This window comes from Mirounga leonina, unplaced genomic scaffold (assembly GCF_011800145.1).
Source record: "Mirounga leonina isolate KUSES-001 unplaced genomic scaffold, KU_Mleo_1.0 Mir_128, whole genome shotgun sequence".
Taxonomy (NCBI): Eukaryota; Metazoa; Chordata; class Mammalia; order Carnivora; family Phocidae; genus Mirounga; species Mirounga leonina.
This window is the reverse complement of record NW_023270320.1, coordinates 25,305,218-25,325,052: the sequence shown is the minus strand read 5'-3', so window position 1 is coordinate 25,325,052 and position 19,835 is coordinate 25,305,218. Positions and strand designations below refer to the sequence as shown.

At 39.6% G+C, this 19,835-nt stretch overlaps 1 protein-coding gene across 4 annotated transcripts in view; it reads left to right on the top strand.

The window, feature by feature from the left end:
• The window catches only part of SNX25 (sorting nexin 25), a 131,934-nt gene that overhangs the window by 46,234 nt on the left and 65,865 nt on the right, over positions 1 to 19,835 (top strand). For all 4 annotated transcript variants that reach the window (XM_035004238.1, XM_035004237.1, XM_035004236.1 and 1 more), the window contains 2 exons: positions 5,195 to 5,367; positions 7,092 to 7,278. In XM_035004238.1, the coding sequence (XP_034860129.1) occupies positions 5,195 to 5,367; positions 7,092 to 7,278 (360 nt within the window). The remainder of the gene's footprint in view (positions 1 to 5,194; positions 5,368 to 7,091; positions 7,279 to 19,835) is intronic.

Genomic DNA, 19,835 nt, shown 5'->3' with positions numbered 1-19,835 from the left:
AAATATTTTTCTTATACAGAAAGGGGTCAAAGTCAAGATAAAACTCTAGAATTTTCTGCCTCTTGCTGGCACTTGGCTTGAAATATAGATATATTGAGGGAGAACATTTATAGTGTACTGGTAGAGTAGATTTTTTTTATAACTCTCTAATAGAAAACCCCTTTATGGACTTCTTTAATTTTGTGAAAAACTTAAACAATGAAGTGAATTTTACCGAGCCAGCACTGTCATGAACTTGTTTATAGAATCATGAGTACCTAGAAGTAGAAAATTTAAATACAGTGTCTTATACTGTGAAGTGTCCATGAGTTTACAATGTTTAGTAAGGTTTAGAATTTCTTTTTGTTGAGAGCTCTGTTGCATCACCGTACCCTGAAAATTGACTTTTAAAAAGAACTCAATATTGGGGTTTGTGGCTGTAATTAGAAATGTTTCAATATGAAAATTGTGAATATTTAGGCTTGTTAGCTCTTTGTACTGTTCCACTGACAAGATCTGTGCCTATGAGGTGACTCTGCCTTTGGAAGGAAGACTTCAAGGCCATTTCTGAGCTTGTAACAAATCCTTAGAGGATTTGTTTAGAGGTTTGCTGGTAGGCTCTTAATTGTATGTCCTACTCCTGAGTGAGCGTGAGAATGCTTCTAACTTGCGTATAAAAGTCACCTTACTGAAAGAAAGGAGTAGTCTTCTGCCTGTTTGGATATGGACTCAGTAGGAGGGGTGCTCCTTACAGTTAACGTGGCCTATTCTCACTGCTACTCTTCTACCTCTACTTTCAGGGGAGAGAGTGGGTATCTGAAAAATACAAATAAGGGTGGATAAGCATTGGCATCCTTACTGGGCAGGTGGTGACTCCCGTTCTCTTCTGAGAGGCCCTGCCCAGTAAGTTTGTCAGCGGGCAGTCCCTGTTCTTGGCTGTATTGCCTCTTTCCATCAGTTGTTCTCTCTCCCAGAGTCTGTGTCGCACAGGCTATGAGATCAAAATGTACAGAGCCATCGTGTGCCTAATATTTTCCAGTTTGCTGCCCCTAATGTTTTGCATTTAAAAACGGCGACCCATAGTAAGAAAAACATTTTCTATCGTGACCCAGTTTCATAAAACAATACTCTTATTACCTGTGATAACTAGTACTTTTGTGTTAACATCTTTTTAAAAATGGTATTTGAGATGAACTAAATTTTATTTTATTCCTCGTGGGTCACAACCCATGATTTGAAAAAAATTACTGTAGAGCAATTGTTCTCAGATTTTTTTTTTTGGTCTCAGGATCCCTCTGTATTCTTTAAAGTTGTTGAAAACCTAAAAGCACTTTTTTTCTTTAAGGTTTTGTTTTTAAGTAATCTCTACACCCAGCGTAGGGCTCAAACTCACAATCCCGAGATCAAGAGTTGCGTGTTCTTCTGACTGACCCAGCCAGGCTCCCCCAAAAGCACTCTTGTTTATGTGGGTTCTGTCTTGTGGGATGCTAGAACCAGCTTGTACTGGTTTGCGTTTGCAAGAGCTGACTGTGCACATCCCTTCCTTACTTTGAGATCAGGAATATCACCTTGCTAGCTTGTCATTGGCCGTGGTGGGAGTATTTACACTGTGCAGTGGCGAATGCTACAAATCAGCTGTTTTTCCCCTTGGGGAGCCAGTTGTTAAATGTATACCACCTCACCTCTTGTTATACTATCGATATTTACCATGTCAGCTGTTAAAACCAAGACATTTTTAAAGTGCACGAACACAGTCCACTTCCCATTAGCCAGTGGGAACAGGAGTGGAAAAGACAAGTGACATTTTATCTTACACATAGGGATCCCCACGCCACCCTTTGAAAACTGTTGTTGGTAGAGAAAGCAACTTCCAGGAAGGGAGTGTGTGAACTGACAAGGAAAGGGAGAGAATGAGGACTCTAGGGTTATACATACCCTGATGTCTCAAGAGCTTCAGCTGCTCTTTTCAAGTGTTCAGCAACCCCTCGGAGCTCCTGCTGGTTTGCTGTAATATCTGTTGTATAAAGGGCTCCTTGCTTCTGCCTGCCAGGTACTGTCCAAGACTTTTCTGAACTCAGTGGAAGCTCATTTTAAAGTATTTAAATTATGGTTCAATGAAGGACAGTATTTTAAATTTATGTTTTATTCCAGTGAGAAGACTGATGGATTTAGGTTTGGGAGAAGAGCAAGTGGTTAGAGAAATTTAGTATTTTCATGATGATCTAATTTGAACATGAGCATATATTTTTCATGGAGACATTTACCAGCTTCTGAAATTACTGCTTTTGTGACTAATATAAAGATATTATGGGTAAAGCATCACAATAATAGAAACAGATAATTGATTCCATTTTAGAAACGCCTTGCCTCTGGGCTTCTAGTTTTCTTATACCAACGGTAGATTTATTTTGCTGATATCTGGGCTATGCCTAGAAGCTCTAGTTGATGATTCTTATTAAAGAAAAAAAAATCTACCACTGTCCTCTGGGATTATAGATATTTGAAAAAGTGCCAGTTGGTTACTAGTGTTTTGCATATAGATGATTATGCCCTAGAAGTGAACCCTAACTAATATCTGTTAATGCATTATCTTCTACAAATCACACAATGAAACTGGCAGACAGTGTGTCTAGGTTTGATGGCTGTGTCTGCACTTGCCTGCCCCAGGTAAATAGTGCCCTCGTCCTAGAAATCTCCATCGGTGTGCGGATATCTATCAGCTGCAAAATGACTTTGGCAGCCTGGGAAGCACCCAACTGAATTGGCCACTGTCAGACAAGAGAATAATAAATTGCATTAATAAAAGCAACACATACACTGGTTGACCGTTAGGCAATGGTGTGGAGGCAGCTTTCCGGTCAGCTTGTGTTTATTTCCAGGCTGACATTCTGTTGCTGCCTTAAACCTAGTCCAGATCACATTTAAGTCTTGCCTCTGCTTCCTCTTCCTTTGTCCCATCTGTCTTGTTCCAGCATGTTTCAGGAAAATCTAAAACTGATTCTTTTTATGCTGTTTGATCAGTAGCATCTTTAATTTAATAGTCTCCTTCTTACAATCTCTATGTGTTTGATTCACTAGTCATGTACAGGCATGCTGTTTAAGGGGAAAAAATAATGTTTTTTATTCATATTTTCTGTCTTTATCTCTGAATTTTTCCCCCCTTTCATCTTTGCGGTCTTTGATTATGGAGTAGCGTAGAGTCTGGACTTGAGAGTCAGGCTGAACAGGAGAGTTATTTCTACCATTTATTACCTCCGACTTTGGACTATTCGCTAACCACTCAGATCCTCAATGTTCTCATCTATGAAATGCTGTTGATGATACCTGCTTCTCGGTGTAGGTGGGAAGATTAAGTCTTGTTGTACATGTGAAATTCACAAGAGGTGAATGTCCTTTTGCTCACTAGGAATGAGAACCCAGATGCAAATAGTAGGACTTGGAGTAAACAAATGATCCATCCACACTGGCAGAAGGAGGGTGCTGCCTGCACGCAGGTGCATGGACACCCCCTGACCCAGAAGCAGCCACGTGCCTCGGGATCTTTCCTCGGGTTCTGAAGCAGTACTTGATGTCCATGAACTAGAAGCCATCATAGGAATATCCTGCTTGGAGTGAGCAGAGGGATTCCAGGGAAGCATTGGCCTCTCCCTTTTCCTTAGATGGAGTGCGTCTGACCAGATATCTGGCCTTTTATGCTCACTCAGAAAGTTTTTCCCTAACTCAGTTCTAGGAGGGAGATGAACTTGTAGAAGTCTGATGGCCAGGCTCCTTTTGTCTGCCTTCCATTGGAACAGAGAAGGGATTGTGAATACTTTGAGAGGTATTTTGTTATTATAGAAAGAAGCTTCTGTCGTTAGTTTTTTGGGGCCAACTTTCCCCAATAATTCTTAACCAACTACCTATTTTAAAGTAAAGTTTCATCCTTAAAAGTGCTTGATGAGACGAGTATCATCTAGATCTTACTATACTAAAAGATCATCTCTAACTGGCAGCATAGCTAGAATTTCAAATAATTGAAGATGCCATTTTAAATTTACTTATTTTTTATTTTTGTTGTTTTTTTTTTTTAAGTAAACTCTACCCCTAATGGCCTGAACTCATGCCCCCCAAATCAAGAGTCTCATGTTCTACCAACTGAGCCAGCTGAAGATGCCATTTTTAAGGAGTCAACATATATCACTATATATGTAAAGGGTTATTCTTAAAATCTGTTTCTTTTGTTGGCTTTTCATATTAGTATTGAATTTTTCTTGCTTGTCGTAGAAGACAAAGAGGAAATCTTTCTGTTTTAGAGTACCTACTCTGGAAACTAGTCTTCATTGTCCAGTGCAAAAAGAAATTGCCATCAACACTCCGGAGGTGCTAGTCGTAAAAGGCACTAATATGCATTTGTTTCATTACTGTGTAGCACCTGGTGTGATTCCTTCTGCTCTGCATAGTGTCACCCCTTGCCCAGGATTGGGTGCATTATATTTAGTTAATATAAGAAGTCCATAAATGTTGCCTCTTATCTGGAAGGTATTAGAAAAATGAACTTCCCAGTCTTTCTTGAACTACTCCTATCAAGGTACTGTGGGAAAAGGAGGTATAGAAAGTTCTACTTTCTACTTCTCTTCACTCAGATCCTCCAAATTAATGGTCCTGGGATGAGGAGAGGGTCAGTGCTGATAGGGAAGCCTGTGACCACAGTTGGCAAGACTCTTTAGAAAATACTTGGGAACCTCACAGAAGGCAATTTGCCACCAATTTCTGTAGCATCAAGTAAGTCATGGACCCGCTCCTCAGTAGAAAACCCGTAGCATTTTTATCCCATGATTACTTAGTCAGGAAAGCTGTCTAGTGACCCTGGTTATGTTTTCTTAAGTTTTTTTTTGAAAAATGAAGCTGTAGATCACATTTAAGAAGACATCTAGGGGACTTAAAAATAATCCAGTTAAAGAAACACTCATACTTTTCTGGATTGTTGCTGTGATTTGGGAGTTATGTGTAATTGCTGATGCTACTTAAGGTTTGAAATCCTGAAAGGGCATGCATTAGCATTTTTCTAAATTAGTCTGTGATTGAGAAAATTATTAGCTATTGACATTTTTGAGGAATGGACACAATTATTACAACATGTATTGTCCATTTGAGATATTTTATACTTGATACATAACCAAATTGTTTCCAGAAATTTCTTTCCTTCCTCTTCCCTCTCTTCATTAATTTCTTTTAGACATGAAGAACAACCAAGGCCTTTTGTGTTACATACATGCTTGAGGAACTCATATGATGAAGTGAGATTCCTACAAACGTGTTCTCGGGTTCTGGTGTTTTGTCTCCTTCCCTCAAAGGATGTCCAGTCTCTCAGCTTACGTATAATGCTTGCAGAAATACTCACAACAAAAGGTAGACTTTTATAAATAATTCTTACTACTAATGTGATAACAAATATGCAAACAAATGATATGCAAACAAATGTTCTACATACTACTGTGGATAACACTTTATATAGACCTATGCGGACCTTGTATATCATGGGACATGTGGGAGCTAAGATATTTTCAGATTTTCAAATGTGAAGTGTCACTCAAAGACAGCATTATTTGGCCATCCATGATAAACAAGTTTTTTATGTAACATGTTGCCAAATGCATAATCCATTCTGTTGTTTATTTTGACAAAGGATAATTAGTCCTTATGTTCTTCACAGGGAAGCATCCCTTTAGGGTAGCTTTTGAATTATCCAGGTCAATAATATATTCATCAATGAAGGAATACCTGTACTCAAACTCTAGTGTGCATTTACTTAAAATACTTTTAAGATAGAAGATTCATTGATAATGCCTATATGTAATTTTGTGAACTTGGAATAAACAAAAAAGGAACTGTACCACATTATAATGTAATTACTAAAGGACGTATAATGAGGGAGATGCTTGGCCAGAATATGAAAAATGGAAGAAAATAAGACCTAAGAGAAATTTCTCTTACCTCAAAATCTCAAATAACATTGCATTTGATATGCATTGATTGATTGTCTCATTTATTGTCTGTGGTCATTAGTGGATACCAAATATAGAGAAAAGGGAATTTTAAAATTTATTTTTATTTTTTATTTTTGGCTTCACAACCCTGAGATCAACAGCTCAGCTGAGCTCAAGAGTTGGTTGCCTAACCAACTGAGCCACCCAGGCACCCCAGAAAAGGCAACTTTTTTTTTTTTTAAGATTATTTATTTATTTTAGAGAAAGAGAGTATGTGTGAGCATGCATGTGTGCAAGTGGTGGGGAGGAGGGGCAGAAGGTGAGGGAGAGAATCCTCAAGCAGACTTGACGCTGGGCTTAATCCCAGGACCCTGAGATTATGACCTGAGCCCAAATCAAGACTCTGATACTTAACCAGCTGAGCCCCCCAGGCACCCCGAAAAGGGAACCTTTTAACCTAAAGTTAGTAGGATGAGTTTGTAGTCATGTTATTGACTTTTTGACAACTTCTTCCTTGAGGTCTGCATTCACCAGTTGGGAGAACGTTCACTTTCATCTTTTGGCAGACAAAACCTATTGAGCCTTATAAAAAAATAGATAAAAGGAAAATAATCAGTGTACTTAATTTTGATGTCTTTGTTAAGAACCTGGGTTGCAGATGACTTTCTTGCATTATTCCTTTAAACTTAACTCGTTTGTTAAATCAACCACTTGATTGTGGCCGTAGTTGGTAGCATACCCCCCAGAGGGAGCTGTATGTACACGCACACGCATTTTTGAATATTTGAGTTGTTTGTATTTTTCCCATTTGGGTAGTTTAAAAACGTTTCCCAAATGTGGTTTCAGTTCTGTAGAAGAAAAACAATTCCTGGGCGCCTGGGTGGCTCAGTCGTTAAGCGTCTGCCTTCGGCTCAGGTCATAATCCCAGGGTCCTGGGATTGAGTCCCACATCGGGCTCCCTGCTCGGCAGGAAGCCTGCTTCTCGCTCTCCCACTCCCCCTGCTTGTGTTCCTGCTCTCACTATCTCTCTCTCTGTCAAATAAATAAATAAAATCTTAAAAAAAAAAAAAAAAAAAAAGAAAAAGAAAAACAATTCCTTTAAAGGACAATACCTTTCTCAGTGGTGCTTTCTTCTTCTTCCCACAGTCTTGAAGCCAGTAGTGGATTTACTTAGTAATCCAGATTACATTAACCAGATGCTACTTGCCCAGTTGGAGCGCAGAGAGCAGATGAATGAACATCACAAGAGAGCCTACACCTATGCTCCTTCTTATGAAGAGTTCATCAAGCTTATTAATAGCAACTCTGATGTTGAGTTCTTGAAGCAACTAAGGTATTTGATCTTTAATTATAGCATGACAGTAGCTACTAATTATCATCCTCTGCCTAGTTAGGTACCAAAACAATGTGGTTGTCAGGGAGGCAGAAATAAAGGAGGTCCATAAATCTTACTACTCAGTGACAACTAAATTTATCCAGTTTCTCCTTTCACAGAGGAATTAGTGTTTTTTTTTCCCCCCCAAGGTATCCTGTTTTTCAAGTAATTAGGTTATAGTAGATTGAAAGCTGTTTAGTTGTAGGAGTAACTACTTAGCTGCTCAGATATTTACTTAGAAAACCATGGGGAGGAGATGGTGTGTTTTTAAAATTACATAATAGAACATTGCATTGATCTTCATTTTTCTTAGAAAATGCAGGCCCAGGTTTGGGAATCATGGGCTCTTGACTAATTATTTTGAGAAAACACATTTGAAATATACCCTAGGAGTCTCTTTGATACGGGAATGGAATCTTCCTTATCGTACTTGAGATATCTTAAGGCTAAGTGTCTGTTTTTGTATATTTATTTTTTATTTTCATAGTATATGCATAAACAGTATGATTATATAGCAATATATAGTTTGTGGATTTTCTAGGCTTCTGTTTCTGTGGTTCCTCTTCAGTTTTAATGTCCCCAAACAATAATACATGGGGAAGAAAGGCAACTCCATATGTCCGTTTTGCTTCTGGTAAGTAATTTTGATAAATTACAGATGGAAAATAAAATATTGACTGAAAAGGTCTTTAAACTCGTTGAGGATTTTAGATTTGTCATATTTGCCTCTGAACTAGGGTCGCCATTAAGGTGAGTTGTGCTGCTTAGTTTTCTAATCTGAATAACACAGTATTGTAAGAGGTAGACGTTATAGAGGGTACCATGTTCTTGTAAACCATGTCCTGTATTGATCTAGGTCCTGCAAATGTATAATGATGGCTTCACTTGTATGATTGTGGTTACAGATAATTTAATTCTTAGGGGATGTAATCTCTGGAGATTTATTTATGCTTCTCTTTCCATGCATAATCTTGAATAAGCTATATGGTACTCATTTATTAGAGATTTATAATCATCTGTGTCTGAACCTAGAAATTCTTTTTTGATCACTGTGACCCTTGAGTGTAGAGAACGCAAGAGTCAGTATCCCAGATTTGTTATCTGGGGTGTACAGGTTATACCCACTCAAAGGTTATCCTTATCAGGACTTCCTTTGAAATTTAAAAGGAGTTTAAAGTGTCATTCTATAGAGAGTGAAAGAGCTCACAAGGACAGGACACCCTTGTTGCCTCCTCTTCCCCTTCAAACTGCCAACACACGCACCCCAAGTGCTGGTTCTAGAGATGCTCTTCAAACCTGTGCTCCAGTAGTGCTCTGTCTGCCTGCTGCTGTACCTGTTGTTCTGGATGCACTGCATGTGGTGTGACCTTGGTAACGTGATGACCACCCTCTGTGCAATTACGGTTTTCTCTGAAGACATTGCTTGTGAACAGATGGCACCTCATGTAGATAAACTGAGGAGGCGTTGCATTCCTAAGTACTTTTTCCCTGTTAAGCAGTCTTTCACAATACAGTCAGAAGTGGGTCACTTGGTAACTTCAAGGAAGGCTAAGATAACAATCTAGGATCAATAGTGGCAGATAGTTAACTGAATCCGTATTCATTCTACTTCCAGACTTATGAATGAGTGTTCTGTTTTGTGTATCAAACAAAAGATCCTAGCACTGCACACATGTTGACAAAGATAGTGGTGTAACGAAAAGGTACCAAAAGACTTTTTCGAAATCAGAAGTCATTATTTTGAGTGATCAAACATTGGTACTCTAACACAGTTCTGTAGTATGAGATGAATGAATCTTGATTAGAATTAATGGCTTATCTTTTTCAAAACGTACTGGTCAGAGGCTCAGGACTATCTGAAATGCTATAGATATTTTAATATTGGCAGTTCGTCATCTGATAGGTAAAGAAGTAACTCAGTAAGAATTGACCTTTAACTGTTGAATCTCAGATCTGTACCTCTGAAACAAATAATGCAATATATGTTAAGAAAAAAAAAAAAGAAGAAGAAGAAGAAGGTAGCGGGAGGGGAAGAATGAAGCGGGGAAAATCGGAGGGGTAGACGAACCATGAGAGACGATGGACTCTGAAAAACAAACAGGGTTCTAGAGGGGAGGGGGGTGGGAGGATGGGTTAGCCTGGTGGTGGGTATTGAGGAGGGCACATTCTGCATGGAGCACTGGGTGTTGTGCACAAACAATGAATCGTGGAACACTTCATCTAAAACTAATGATGTAATGTATGGGGATTAACATAAGAATTAAAAAAAAAAAAAAGAATTGACCTTTAGAAAACAAAAGCCCCAGGATAATTGGATAACCTGCCTTGTCACAGTAGGGGCATTTTGGATTGCTTTCACCTGAGTGGCCAAAGAGGACACTAGGTATCCTGATTTGACGCTTTCCCTTTAAACATGATGAAATAAAAATGGTATGAGCGCTTAAATCTTTCCGTAAGATCACTTCCTCTTGATGTCATAAATAGGGCAACACTGAAGTCTAACACACTGGGTGTCCTGAGAGGCAGGCCCTCTGTTGAGCACAGAGAGGCTTAAGGGGCAGTAGAAATGCTGAACTAAAGACATATGGCTTACACCCCATTAAATTCACCACTTTAAAATATATGATTCAGTGGTTTTTAGTGTATTCAGACTGTGCAGCCATTACTTCTAATTCCAGAATATTTTCGTCATTTTAAAAAGAAGCCCTGTTGGGGCGCCTGGGTGGCTTAGTCGTTAGGCGTCTGCCTTCGGCTCAGGTCATGATCCCAGGGTCCTGGGATCGAGCCCCGCATCGGGCTCCCTGCTCGGCGGGAAGCCTGCTTCTGCCTCTCCCACTCCCCCTGCTTGTGTTCCCTCTCTTGCTGTGTCTCTCTCTGTCAAATAAATAAAATCTTTAGAAAAAATAAAAATAAAAAAATAAAAAAATAAAATAAAAAGAAGCCCTGTGCCCATTAGCAGTCACTCCCCATTCCTTCTCCACCCCAGCCCTTGGCAACCACTAATCTACTTTCTGTCTCTGTGGGTCTGCCAGTTACGGACGTTTCATGTAAATGGAATCGTGCAACATGTGGCCTTTTGTGTCTGGCTTCTTATATTCAGCATAATATTTTCAAGGTCATCCATATTGTGGAATGTATCAGTACTTCATTTCTTTTTTTGGCTGAATAATATTCCATTGTATTAATACACCACATTTTGTTTATTCTTTTGTCAGTCGACAGATAATTTGAGTTGTTTGCATTTTAAAGAATGCCTTTTGAGTTATCATTGAGCATCTTCAGTAGTATTATCAGAAAATTCCTAATCTCTTCCTAACCACCCATCTCATATATATTCCTATTCCATATATTCCTGTTCTCTTTTGTGTCTTCCACGTTACTGTTGGGTTTTCTTTCCAACAAAGTTCATAGAGTCCATGGGGAGGACACTTGGAGAGGTACTTTGGTGATTCGATTATCAAACTCTTAAAGTGCCTACTCTATTAGAAAACAATACATTTTCAGATTTAATTAAGTTGATGTAATGACTGAGTGCAACTAAATGACCTATCTTTCTGACCTCTGTCCCTTTATAAACTTTCAATTTTGTAATCTTGGGAAATATGTTGATGACTTCCTTTGGAAGGGCTGCAAATTTCTCTTATAACAAGAAGTCGTATACGTTAGTCAGCATAAGCTATGGGATCATGGTAATCTTGAAGAATATATAGTCCCCGCAACAGCTTGGCAAAGAAGCTTGGGAGAAAATACTGTGAAGGGCATTTTCTCTATGAGACCATTCCTTGGCCTTTGCTGTAGATAAAATTTCAGGCAGTTCTGTTTGATATTGTACTGGTATATCTTGTATCCAGGGGGCAGTGTCCCTATTCATTGTATCTTAGGGTAATCTGAGGGCTAACCTTATTCTCTGCTTCTTGCACAGATTGAACTAGAAAGGCTGCCAGGAACAACTCTGCAGTGGTAGAGGTTGATCTTTTTGCTCAAAAAAAGTGATGCTGCATAAACTCTCTGGTTACTGGGCTACTTATTGTTTATCTGATAGAAAAATTGCTCCGTATTCAAGGGTCAGGACTACATCCTGTTACTGACAGGCAAAATTGCTTTTTATCAGACTCTTGTCTAAAGCTGGCACTGACGAAGCTTATCAGCTGCCTCGCACTAATGGAGTGGCTTTCTTCCACCATAGTCTGAACTATTCCGTTTTTCTTGTACAATGAGAGTATGCCACTGTCTGACTTTATTAGCATTTTAGGTCACTATCTTCAAATTGCCCTCAGTAAGATTTTAAGATAGGCCACCTAAGCAAGGAATGTGTCTTATTTAGACTTAAGCAGTTGATGAAACCATCCCCTTTTATTTCATACATATTTGGGAGATAGATGCATATTTTCTAAAGGAAATAAAGTCATTAAACTCTGCTGGGTTGGAATGCATTAAAAACAAACAACCAAACCAAAAAAGCCTTGAAGGTCATATTTGTAGTTCTGTGACAGTTTGTTTTTTTCGGAGTCAGCATGAGCTGCTTTGACAGTACGATCATGGAGCTGGAAGTGCTCCCTTCGCGTACACTAAACCAGTGGTTTTTGACCTTGGCTGTATATTAGAATCACCCAGGCTTTAAAAAAATTACAGCTGGATATCTCACTGTCCTTTGCAGCTACTTCCTTTTTCTTCTTTTCTGGCATCCAAGATGTGGAAGTGAGGATGTGGTGGCTGGACTGGTATAACATTTTGGCTTTTCCAGCATCTTCTAGTGGAAGCAGTGATCCACTCTGCCAACGAGACAGGAGCCAGAAATCTGAATGTCCTGTTGATGCAAGATATTAAAGGACAACTGAACAGATTCCCACCGCCCGTGTGGGTGGTGGGGTGGCGACCACCGTCAGGAAGGCAAACCAGAGGTCAGAGCAAAGACACATCCGTTATCGAGACTGGACGATTACAGCTGTACTAGAGAAAGCGATGTGTGTTCCTTTATTTTGAAGAGAAAGAGGGAGTAGGAGTAAACATTAAACAAAGGGGAAATTAAAGGTTCTGCCCTTATAGAACCTCCTACGAGGGAGCAGGCGGATCATGGCCCAGGAATACCCTGTTGCCTGTGTTGTGTGTGTAATTCCTCGGCATGTTTGCACAAAGTGCTCGATGGAAGCAATTTGCTCCTCCATGAGAAATACACTTGCCTAGGCTTCACCCCCAGGGATTTTTATATAATTGGCCTGCAGTGGAACCCAAGCATCAGTGGTTTTTAAACGCCCTCCAGGTGATTATAAAGTGTAACTAGAATTGAGGATCTCTTTTAAATGGAATATTCTTCCACTTGCTACCAATCTCAAGTCTCGGCTAGATGTCCTATAGTTGTTATATTCTAATTCTTTGAAAACTATTTATCACTGTTTGTGAGAGATAGTAACTGTTGAGAAGAATATTGATTAATCCAGACACCTCATTCTTCTACCATGTTTATTGTAATGAATAAAGGGCGTTTTATCACTGGTGATCCTGAGAGATGTATTTAACCCAAGGTTTCTCAGCCTTGGCGAAAATGCCATTTTGGCCCAAACAATTCTTGGTTGTGGGGGTGGTTCTATTTATTGTAGAATATTAGCATCACTAGCTTCACCCATTGGATGCCAGTACCACCTCCGTAGTTGTGACAACCAAAAACATCCCCCAGACATTGCCAGATGTCCTCTGGAGGACAAAATTGCCCCTGATTAAAAAGTATTACTTGAATCCCATGAAAAGATTGGAGATACTTACATTAGGATTAGATTTAGATGAGGAGGCTAGAAAACCCACAGAATAATGATTACTTACCAAAGTCCAGAGGGTTTTTTCTCTCTTCTATAAAAGAAGTCAGGAACAGGCAGTCTAAGACTGGTAGGAGGGCTCTACGCTCCTCAGGGACCCAGGCTCCGTCCAGCTCACTGCTCTGCCATCCTAGAACATTCCAGAGTCCTCGTGGTTCAGGGTGTAGTCTAGAATGCCATTCATCATATCCTAATTCCAGGAAGCAGAATGAAGGCAAGAAAAGATGGTGGCAAAGGTCATGCATTGGCTGTCTTTTACAGAACTACCTGGAAGCTACTGCATGACATTTCTGCTTATATTTTTTCCGTCAGATACAATTATCCTGGGAAGCCTTAGGTTCAGTTAAAAATGGAGGATTCTATTACTAAGGAAAAAAGAAACATAGATGCAGAATGGGCACGTTGCCATTTTTGCTACAGTGCTCCTGTTGTATAGTTGGAGCAAGGCGGGATAGCGCTACTCCCCGCACAGACATTGGACAAGTACTACTTTCCGGGACTAGACATTTGCCAAAGTTAAAGAGATGCCAAGCAAATGCCCAAGAAGGGGAAGCTTCTTTGTTTTTAAGCTACCATTTGTTGAATGTCTAACATGCATTAGGTACAGTGAAATTCTTACCATCTGATTGTTGTAACAACTATGTGAATTAAGTATTACTATTCTCATTATGTAGTTGGGGAAGGTAAGGTGACTTGCCCTGGATCACTTAGCTAATAAGGAACAGCTGGGATTTGAACTCAGGTCTGTCTGACTTGAAATCCTACCTGTAAAGGTGGGTAACCGGCTAGCCAGGTGGGCAGGAAAGAGCAGCGCACACGGCCCCTCCCTTGTGGGACTTCCTGCAAGTGGGGCGGCCAGTCTCTACTGTCCAGGAGCCTTTGCAGGCACTAATCCTTGCGTGGGGAACAGTGCTGCCAGAAGTGCCATCCTTTGTTAGGGAGACAGGGAAAGGCTGCCAGAGAGACAAGAAAATCGGGGCAGCCTGTCACTGCCGTAACTTCATTTGCTGCCAGTCCGGTCTTTATTAGATTTTTTCAGTTCTGGATTTGTTTATTTCTGACCCCTTACTTAAGAGCAACATGGAGAATCTAAAAATAGTAGAGAGGAAATGCTAATAATGAATAAAAGGTTTAAAATTAAAATATTAAGTATTATTTCGCTTGGAGAAATGAAGGAAACCTTTTATCGAGTGTGTACTGAGATGGATTTGTTTTCTGTTTTACTGCGATAAAGCAAGCGGGAATGGCCATAATGGATAGGTTAATTTAAGAGGTCATAAGGAGCAGTGGAATGGGTTACTGAGGGAGTTTGCTAAATGGTTTTTCTTCAGATGTTAAGGGGATGGATTTCATCTCTGAATTAGTTCAGGGGCATTTGCACATGAAGATTAGTACACTAAAAATATTAAAATTCCTAAAATTGCATGCTTCTGTGTAGGAGAATTTAAATTATTTGAATGTTTGGTGCTTTGAACAGTGATTCTGAAGATAGATTTTGAGTCATGAGCAGTAAAATTGGATTACGTTATAGAGGAACATGGAAAAAGAAATCGAGCATACCTTCAGACAAACTGCTCCACCATGTCAGAAATCAGTAAGCACATATAAACTGCGAAGGAAAGGTTAACGTGGGTGGGCAAGGAGATGAGAAATCATGAAGTATAAAACAAAGAGAAGCCTGGCAAATTTTTATGAAAAGAATAAATGAATATAAATTTAGTTTAAAAAAAAAACCACATTAAAATGCAAGGCTGCTTATGGAAAACGTTCAAAAAGATCTTTCAGTTTTATAAAAAGTAAAAGTACATTGACTTCAGAATTTAATTCCTTCTGTTGGTGTCTGAGAAATAGCAGAGGGCACAGAGGTGGTAGTTAAACATATGGGAGAAAACAAAATACCTTCATTTAAGAGGAAAGATAAGTATTGATGGCAATGGAAAATTTGATCTAAGGAGGGGATATTTGGGATAAAGAAGTTTATGATCTCTGAAATTAAAGAATTCATGATGTGCTTATAATTGGAGCAACACTGGCACGGTGGGTAAGGTGTATCTGCTTTATGAATGACCACGAGGACCATGAGTCCATTTACATAAAGCACTCCGCCCAGGATCTGCATATTCCGCATTGTTAGTTACTGCTATCGTTACGATCTCAGACCAAGGATTGCAAGTAGATCTAATTTCATGTGGACACTGATCACTTACTTGTGGCCCACTAGAGTGCAACATTTTATTTGGGGGTTTGAGGAGGCCCAATAAATAACAGTGCTCCTCTCTCCAGCCTGAGGTCTGAACCACCTAAGGGCTAAGGAATAAGCCAAATGAAGGCCAGAAATCTTGCTCTTATTACTGATAGATGATGGAGAATGTAGTTTATATATGCAAGCAATGACTCTCTAAAATGGAATCTCAGAATCAGACATTCTTTCCCACCTGGCTTTGTCCCTGATTCTCCCTCCCGATCCCCATCTTTCTGGCAGGTGCGGAGTCCACGTGCTGGCTGTCCTTGGAGGCAGAGAACACATGCTCTGAAGAGGAGGAGAACAGAAGGGCTGTGCTTCACATGCCCGGTTCCTCCTCCTCTGTGGTCAGTTTAAAGACCTCTTCCTTCTCTAGAGCATAGAGGAGAAGATGAGAGAGAGCTGGAGAGAGGCTGGGGATGAAGCCCCTTATACTTAGAACAAAACATCAAGAGGAGGTGGTGGGGTGGATGGGTAGCGCTCTTTTTTTGGAAAAAACAAGCGAAAGTGGTGGTGCTGGGTCTCTACTCGATAGAGAAGAATTTTATGATTCACCAGGTTCACTGAAGGAATGGTAGTGAAGAGTATAGAAGTGGTGTGCTGGTAATTTTTAAAAACTGGCTATTTTGGGAAGGGGCAAGAAACCCTGACTCGTCGCATTTGCTGGTTTCTGTGGTGTTAAGACTAAGCTGCCAGGATGAGCTCACTGAATGGGAAGTTGGGAAGAGATTTGTCGCAGCAACCCTCCTATACATAGTGGCTCCACCATGCTGACACAGTAGACGTGAGTAACCGTGAACATAGGTGCTGGCACAATCCAGTTATTAGGAAATGATGAGTTGTAAGTACTTTCACCTTTTAAAAAGTACAGTTTAATCGCAGGTTTGTATCATTTTAATAATGGTAGATTTTAATTCCTGAAAAGTTAACAGCCGGCTCTCCTGAGCCGACACAAGCCTTGTGAGCTGGCTCCAGCATATTGCTGAGTAGTGGCCACACGCTCTGTCTTTTGATGACCCTGCACTACACAGAAATGCAGTTCTCCTAGAGGTAGATGAGGGTTAATAACAAAAAGTCACCCTATAGCGACCAGTCTCACTATCTAAAGTAGACTCTACCCACAGACATGGGCTCGAGTCAGATAGGCTTGGATTTTGCAGACCTGGCTTGCACTTGGCTTCCTTTCTTATAGGCGGTGTGGCCTTGGCAAGTCATGTATGCTCCAAGCGTCAGTTTTAACTGTGAAGTGGAGAAAATAGTTCCTATTTCATACGACTGTTGTGATAATTAAATGAGATAATGCATCAGCACAGTTCTGAGGACAGACCTGCTAGGATCCCAATAAAGAGCTAAAAATATAACCGTGAGCAGGAGAAGGCAACAGAATTCTCAGATCCTGACTTGAACAGGGTTAATGGATGAGATGAGGCAATACAATCTCTTATGTCAGAAAAACTTCAAAGTGTAGGAGAAAGTCGTTAGGACATTTTCAGTACAGAACATAAAACTAGGCAACTAAAGATGATATTCAGTAAGCATCCTGAATGAAAATGCCTCAGGCAAGAATTGAGAATGGACTGTAACATCAGTGGTGCTATACACTGGTCTATAAATAAACACTTTATGGTGATATTAATAGCTGATATAAAGATATGAGAAACACTAGTAGAAACGAGGTACAGGTAGCAGAGAGAAAAATTTTGGCCTCCTTGAGGTTAACTGAAGGACACCAGCTAGCCAGTGGTGACATAACTTAGCTTGCTTTTGTAACATGTAATTTCCATAGACTTCTGGGAACTAGAAAATGAATATATGGTAACATGTTATTTTAGGAAAACTTAAAGATCTAAACCAGATGAAGAAAATAGAAGCCACATTGCAAACACATGACAATACTTGGTATTTTCCAGGTTATTTTCTGTACACATAGCATGAATTGTGTATGTGTGTTTACGTAAGTTCGGGATACCGCAGGCTGCTCTGGTCCAGAACTTTCTAACTGGTGTGACTCAAATGTAATGTATAGGTGTGTGGGGATCAAGGTTTCCTCAGCCCTCCAGGTGGCTGGGTAGGACCTGGGATGGCGGTTCTGTTCAAATATTATCATTTGCCATGTGTGCCACGAATGGAAAAAGCTTAGGAAGCATGCCTTAGTCTTTCTGTGGAATCGGCTGCCTTCTACACACTAGAAAAATGGAAAACTGGTTTAAAAGCCCCATTAGAGGAAAGAGACTGACTACTCTGAGTCCTGACTGAAAATACTTCCCCAGTTGGTACTACAGCTTAATGGCACTTCCTGCTTAATACAATTAAACACACCCCGTGGGAAGATAGCTCTGAACCTTGTTGTTCTCCTCAGACAGAAAAACTAACCTGAGAGACTTTCCTTGGTTCATAATATTGGCGAAGATTAAAAATTTGACACCCAGGGTTGGCAAGGATGTAGGAAAACAGACGACCTCATGTCCCCCTGGGAGGAGCATGAATTATTGCCTTTCTGTATCACAGTTTTATAATATGGAAAGCAGGTCACAAAATGGGTATTCCTTCTGATACAGTTATTATTCATAAGCACTTATTTTAAGGAAATAATCATGAACGTGTGAAAAGATTTTTCCAAGAAAGTTTCCTGCAATTTTATTTAAAATAGAGAAAAGCTTGAAATAATGGAATGCCTAACCATTAGGGCTTAGTGAAAAAAAGGTGTTGACACACCTGTACAATGGAGTGCCACTTAACAGTGGTGCTGCATCAGAGTATTTAATAATATGGAAGATGGTATACATTGAAAAGGCTCTAAGGCCTTTTATAGCATAAACCCAGTCTTAGAAAACAAAAAAATTTGTTTGAAGAGAAGTCTGTAAATACTCACCAAGTGTTAAGTGTGATTGACTTTGAATGTCGTGCTTTGTATATTTTCCCATTTTCTTCAGTGAATATATGTTACTTTAGGGAAAGTAAAAATGGGTTCAGCCTGAGGAAGTAAAATCTGCCCAGCCATTTATCAGGTTGGAATAACAGATACTAAAACCAGCTACAAAGTTAACAGGAAATGATATATTTTTTTTCCAAGTATGCATAGCAGCTGTAAAATGTCATAATGATAACCTTCTTTGAATGACCACCGCTTTCTTATTCACTGAGAAACTTTGCTCTCTAAAATCTTAGATTTTGCCATTTGAAATTATTTCGGTAAGAGTGACACATCCTATTCTTGCCTGGAGGGTTTCAGTCACTTTGACACAGAGAAGCCCCCTCATTTATATAAGTCAGAAGTAGAGCTACAGATAAGGGGTTTTCTGGACTAACCATTCCATGTTTATTATAACTTTGTAGTATCCAGGAAAGTGAGACCCTGGATCTATGTGAAATGATGATTTACACAGCTCTGCTTTGAACCTGTCAACATGCTCCTTCATTTAAAATTTCATCTACACTCCATACTTCCCCAGAATCCCATTGAAGCTATCTTTTCCTTGATTTGGGGAGACACCCCATGTTTCTTCATGCTTATTGAAATGAGTCAATAAACCTTATTTTGTTGGACTTCAGTGACCTTGGTGGCCTTAAATTGATTAGGCTGAGATACTTTTATAATCAGGAGAAAAGTAAGGCTACTTAAAAATTTTTATATATATATTTTACAAACACGCACACACAGCATCTCCTTAAATACTGCATATCTAAAGGGTCAACCAACAGCGGTGTTAAGGGACAAAAATAATAATTAATATTTATTAAACTCTCACTATGGGTTGGGCACTATTCCAAATTTTTTTAAAGGTGTTATCTCATTTAATATTCACAAATACTGTTACTTTTGAAATAATTTTCAAAATAATATTTTGAAATAATATTCAAAAATATGGTTAGTCTTTTTACAAATGAGGACTCTTGAGTTTTAGAAAGCTTAAATAATTTTTTCAGGGTGACACAGTAAGTGTTGGAAGCAGGATTTGAACACAGGCCACCTGGTGTCAGAGCTCACATGCTTGACTACTCTGCTACACTTAGCTGGGAAACAGCTTTAGCGTAGCCAGCTGAAATCACCATGGCTTTATTTCTTTTCAAATGTTGTAACTGAAGTCCCTCTAAATGAAAACACTGTCCCTAGCCTAGCACAAAGTAGCCTGTAGCAACTTTGAAAACATTATTTTTAACTTTTAAATGTTTTAAAAACCTGTTTATGTATATGGTATTCTAGTCTATGTTATTGCTAATTTTATTTTATTTTATTTATTTTTTAGAGAGGGAGTGTGTGTGTGTAGGGGTGTGTGTGTGCGCGCGCGTGCATGTGCGCGTTCACGCGGTAAGGAGGGGCAGAGGGAGAGGGAGAAGGAAAATCTTAAGCAGACTCTGCGCTGAGCATAGAGCTGGACATGGTGCTCAATCTCATGACCCTGAGATCAGGACCTGAGCCAAAATCAAGAGTTGGGATGCCTAACTGACTAAGCCACCCAGGC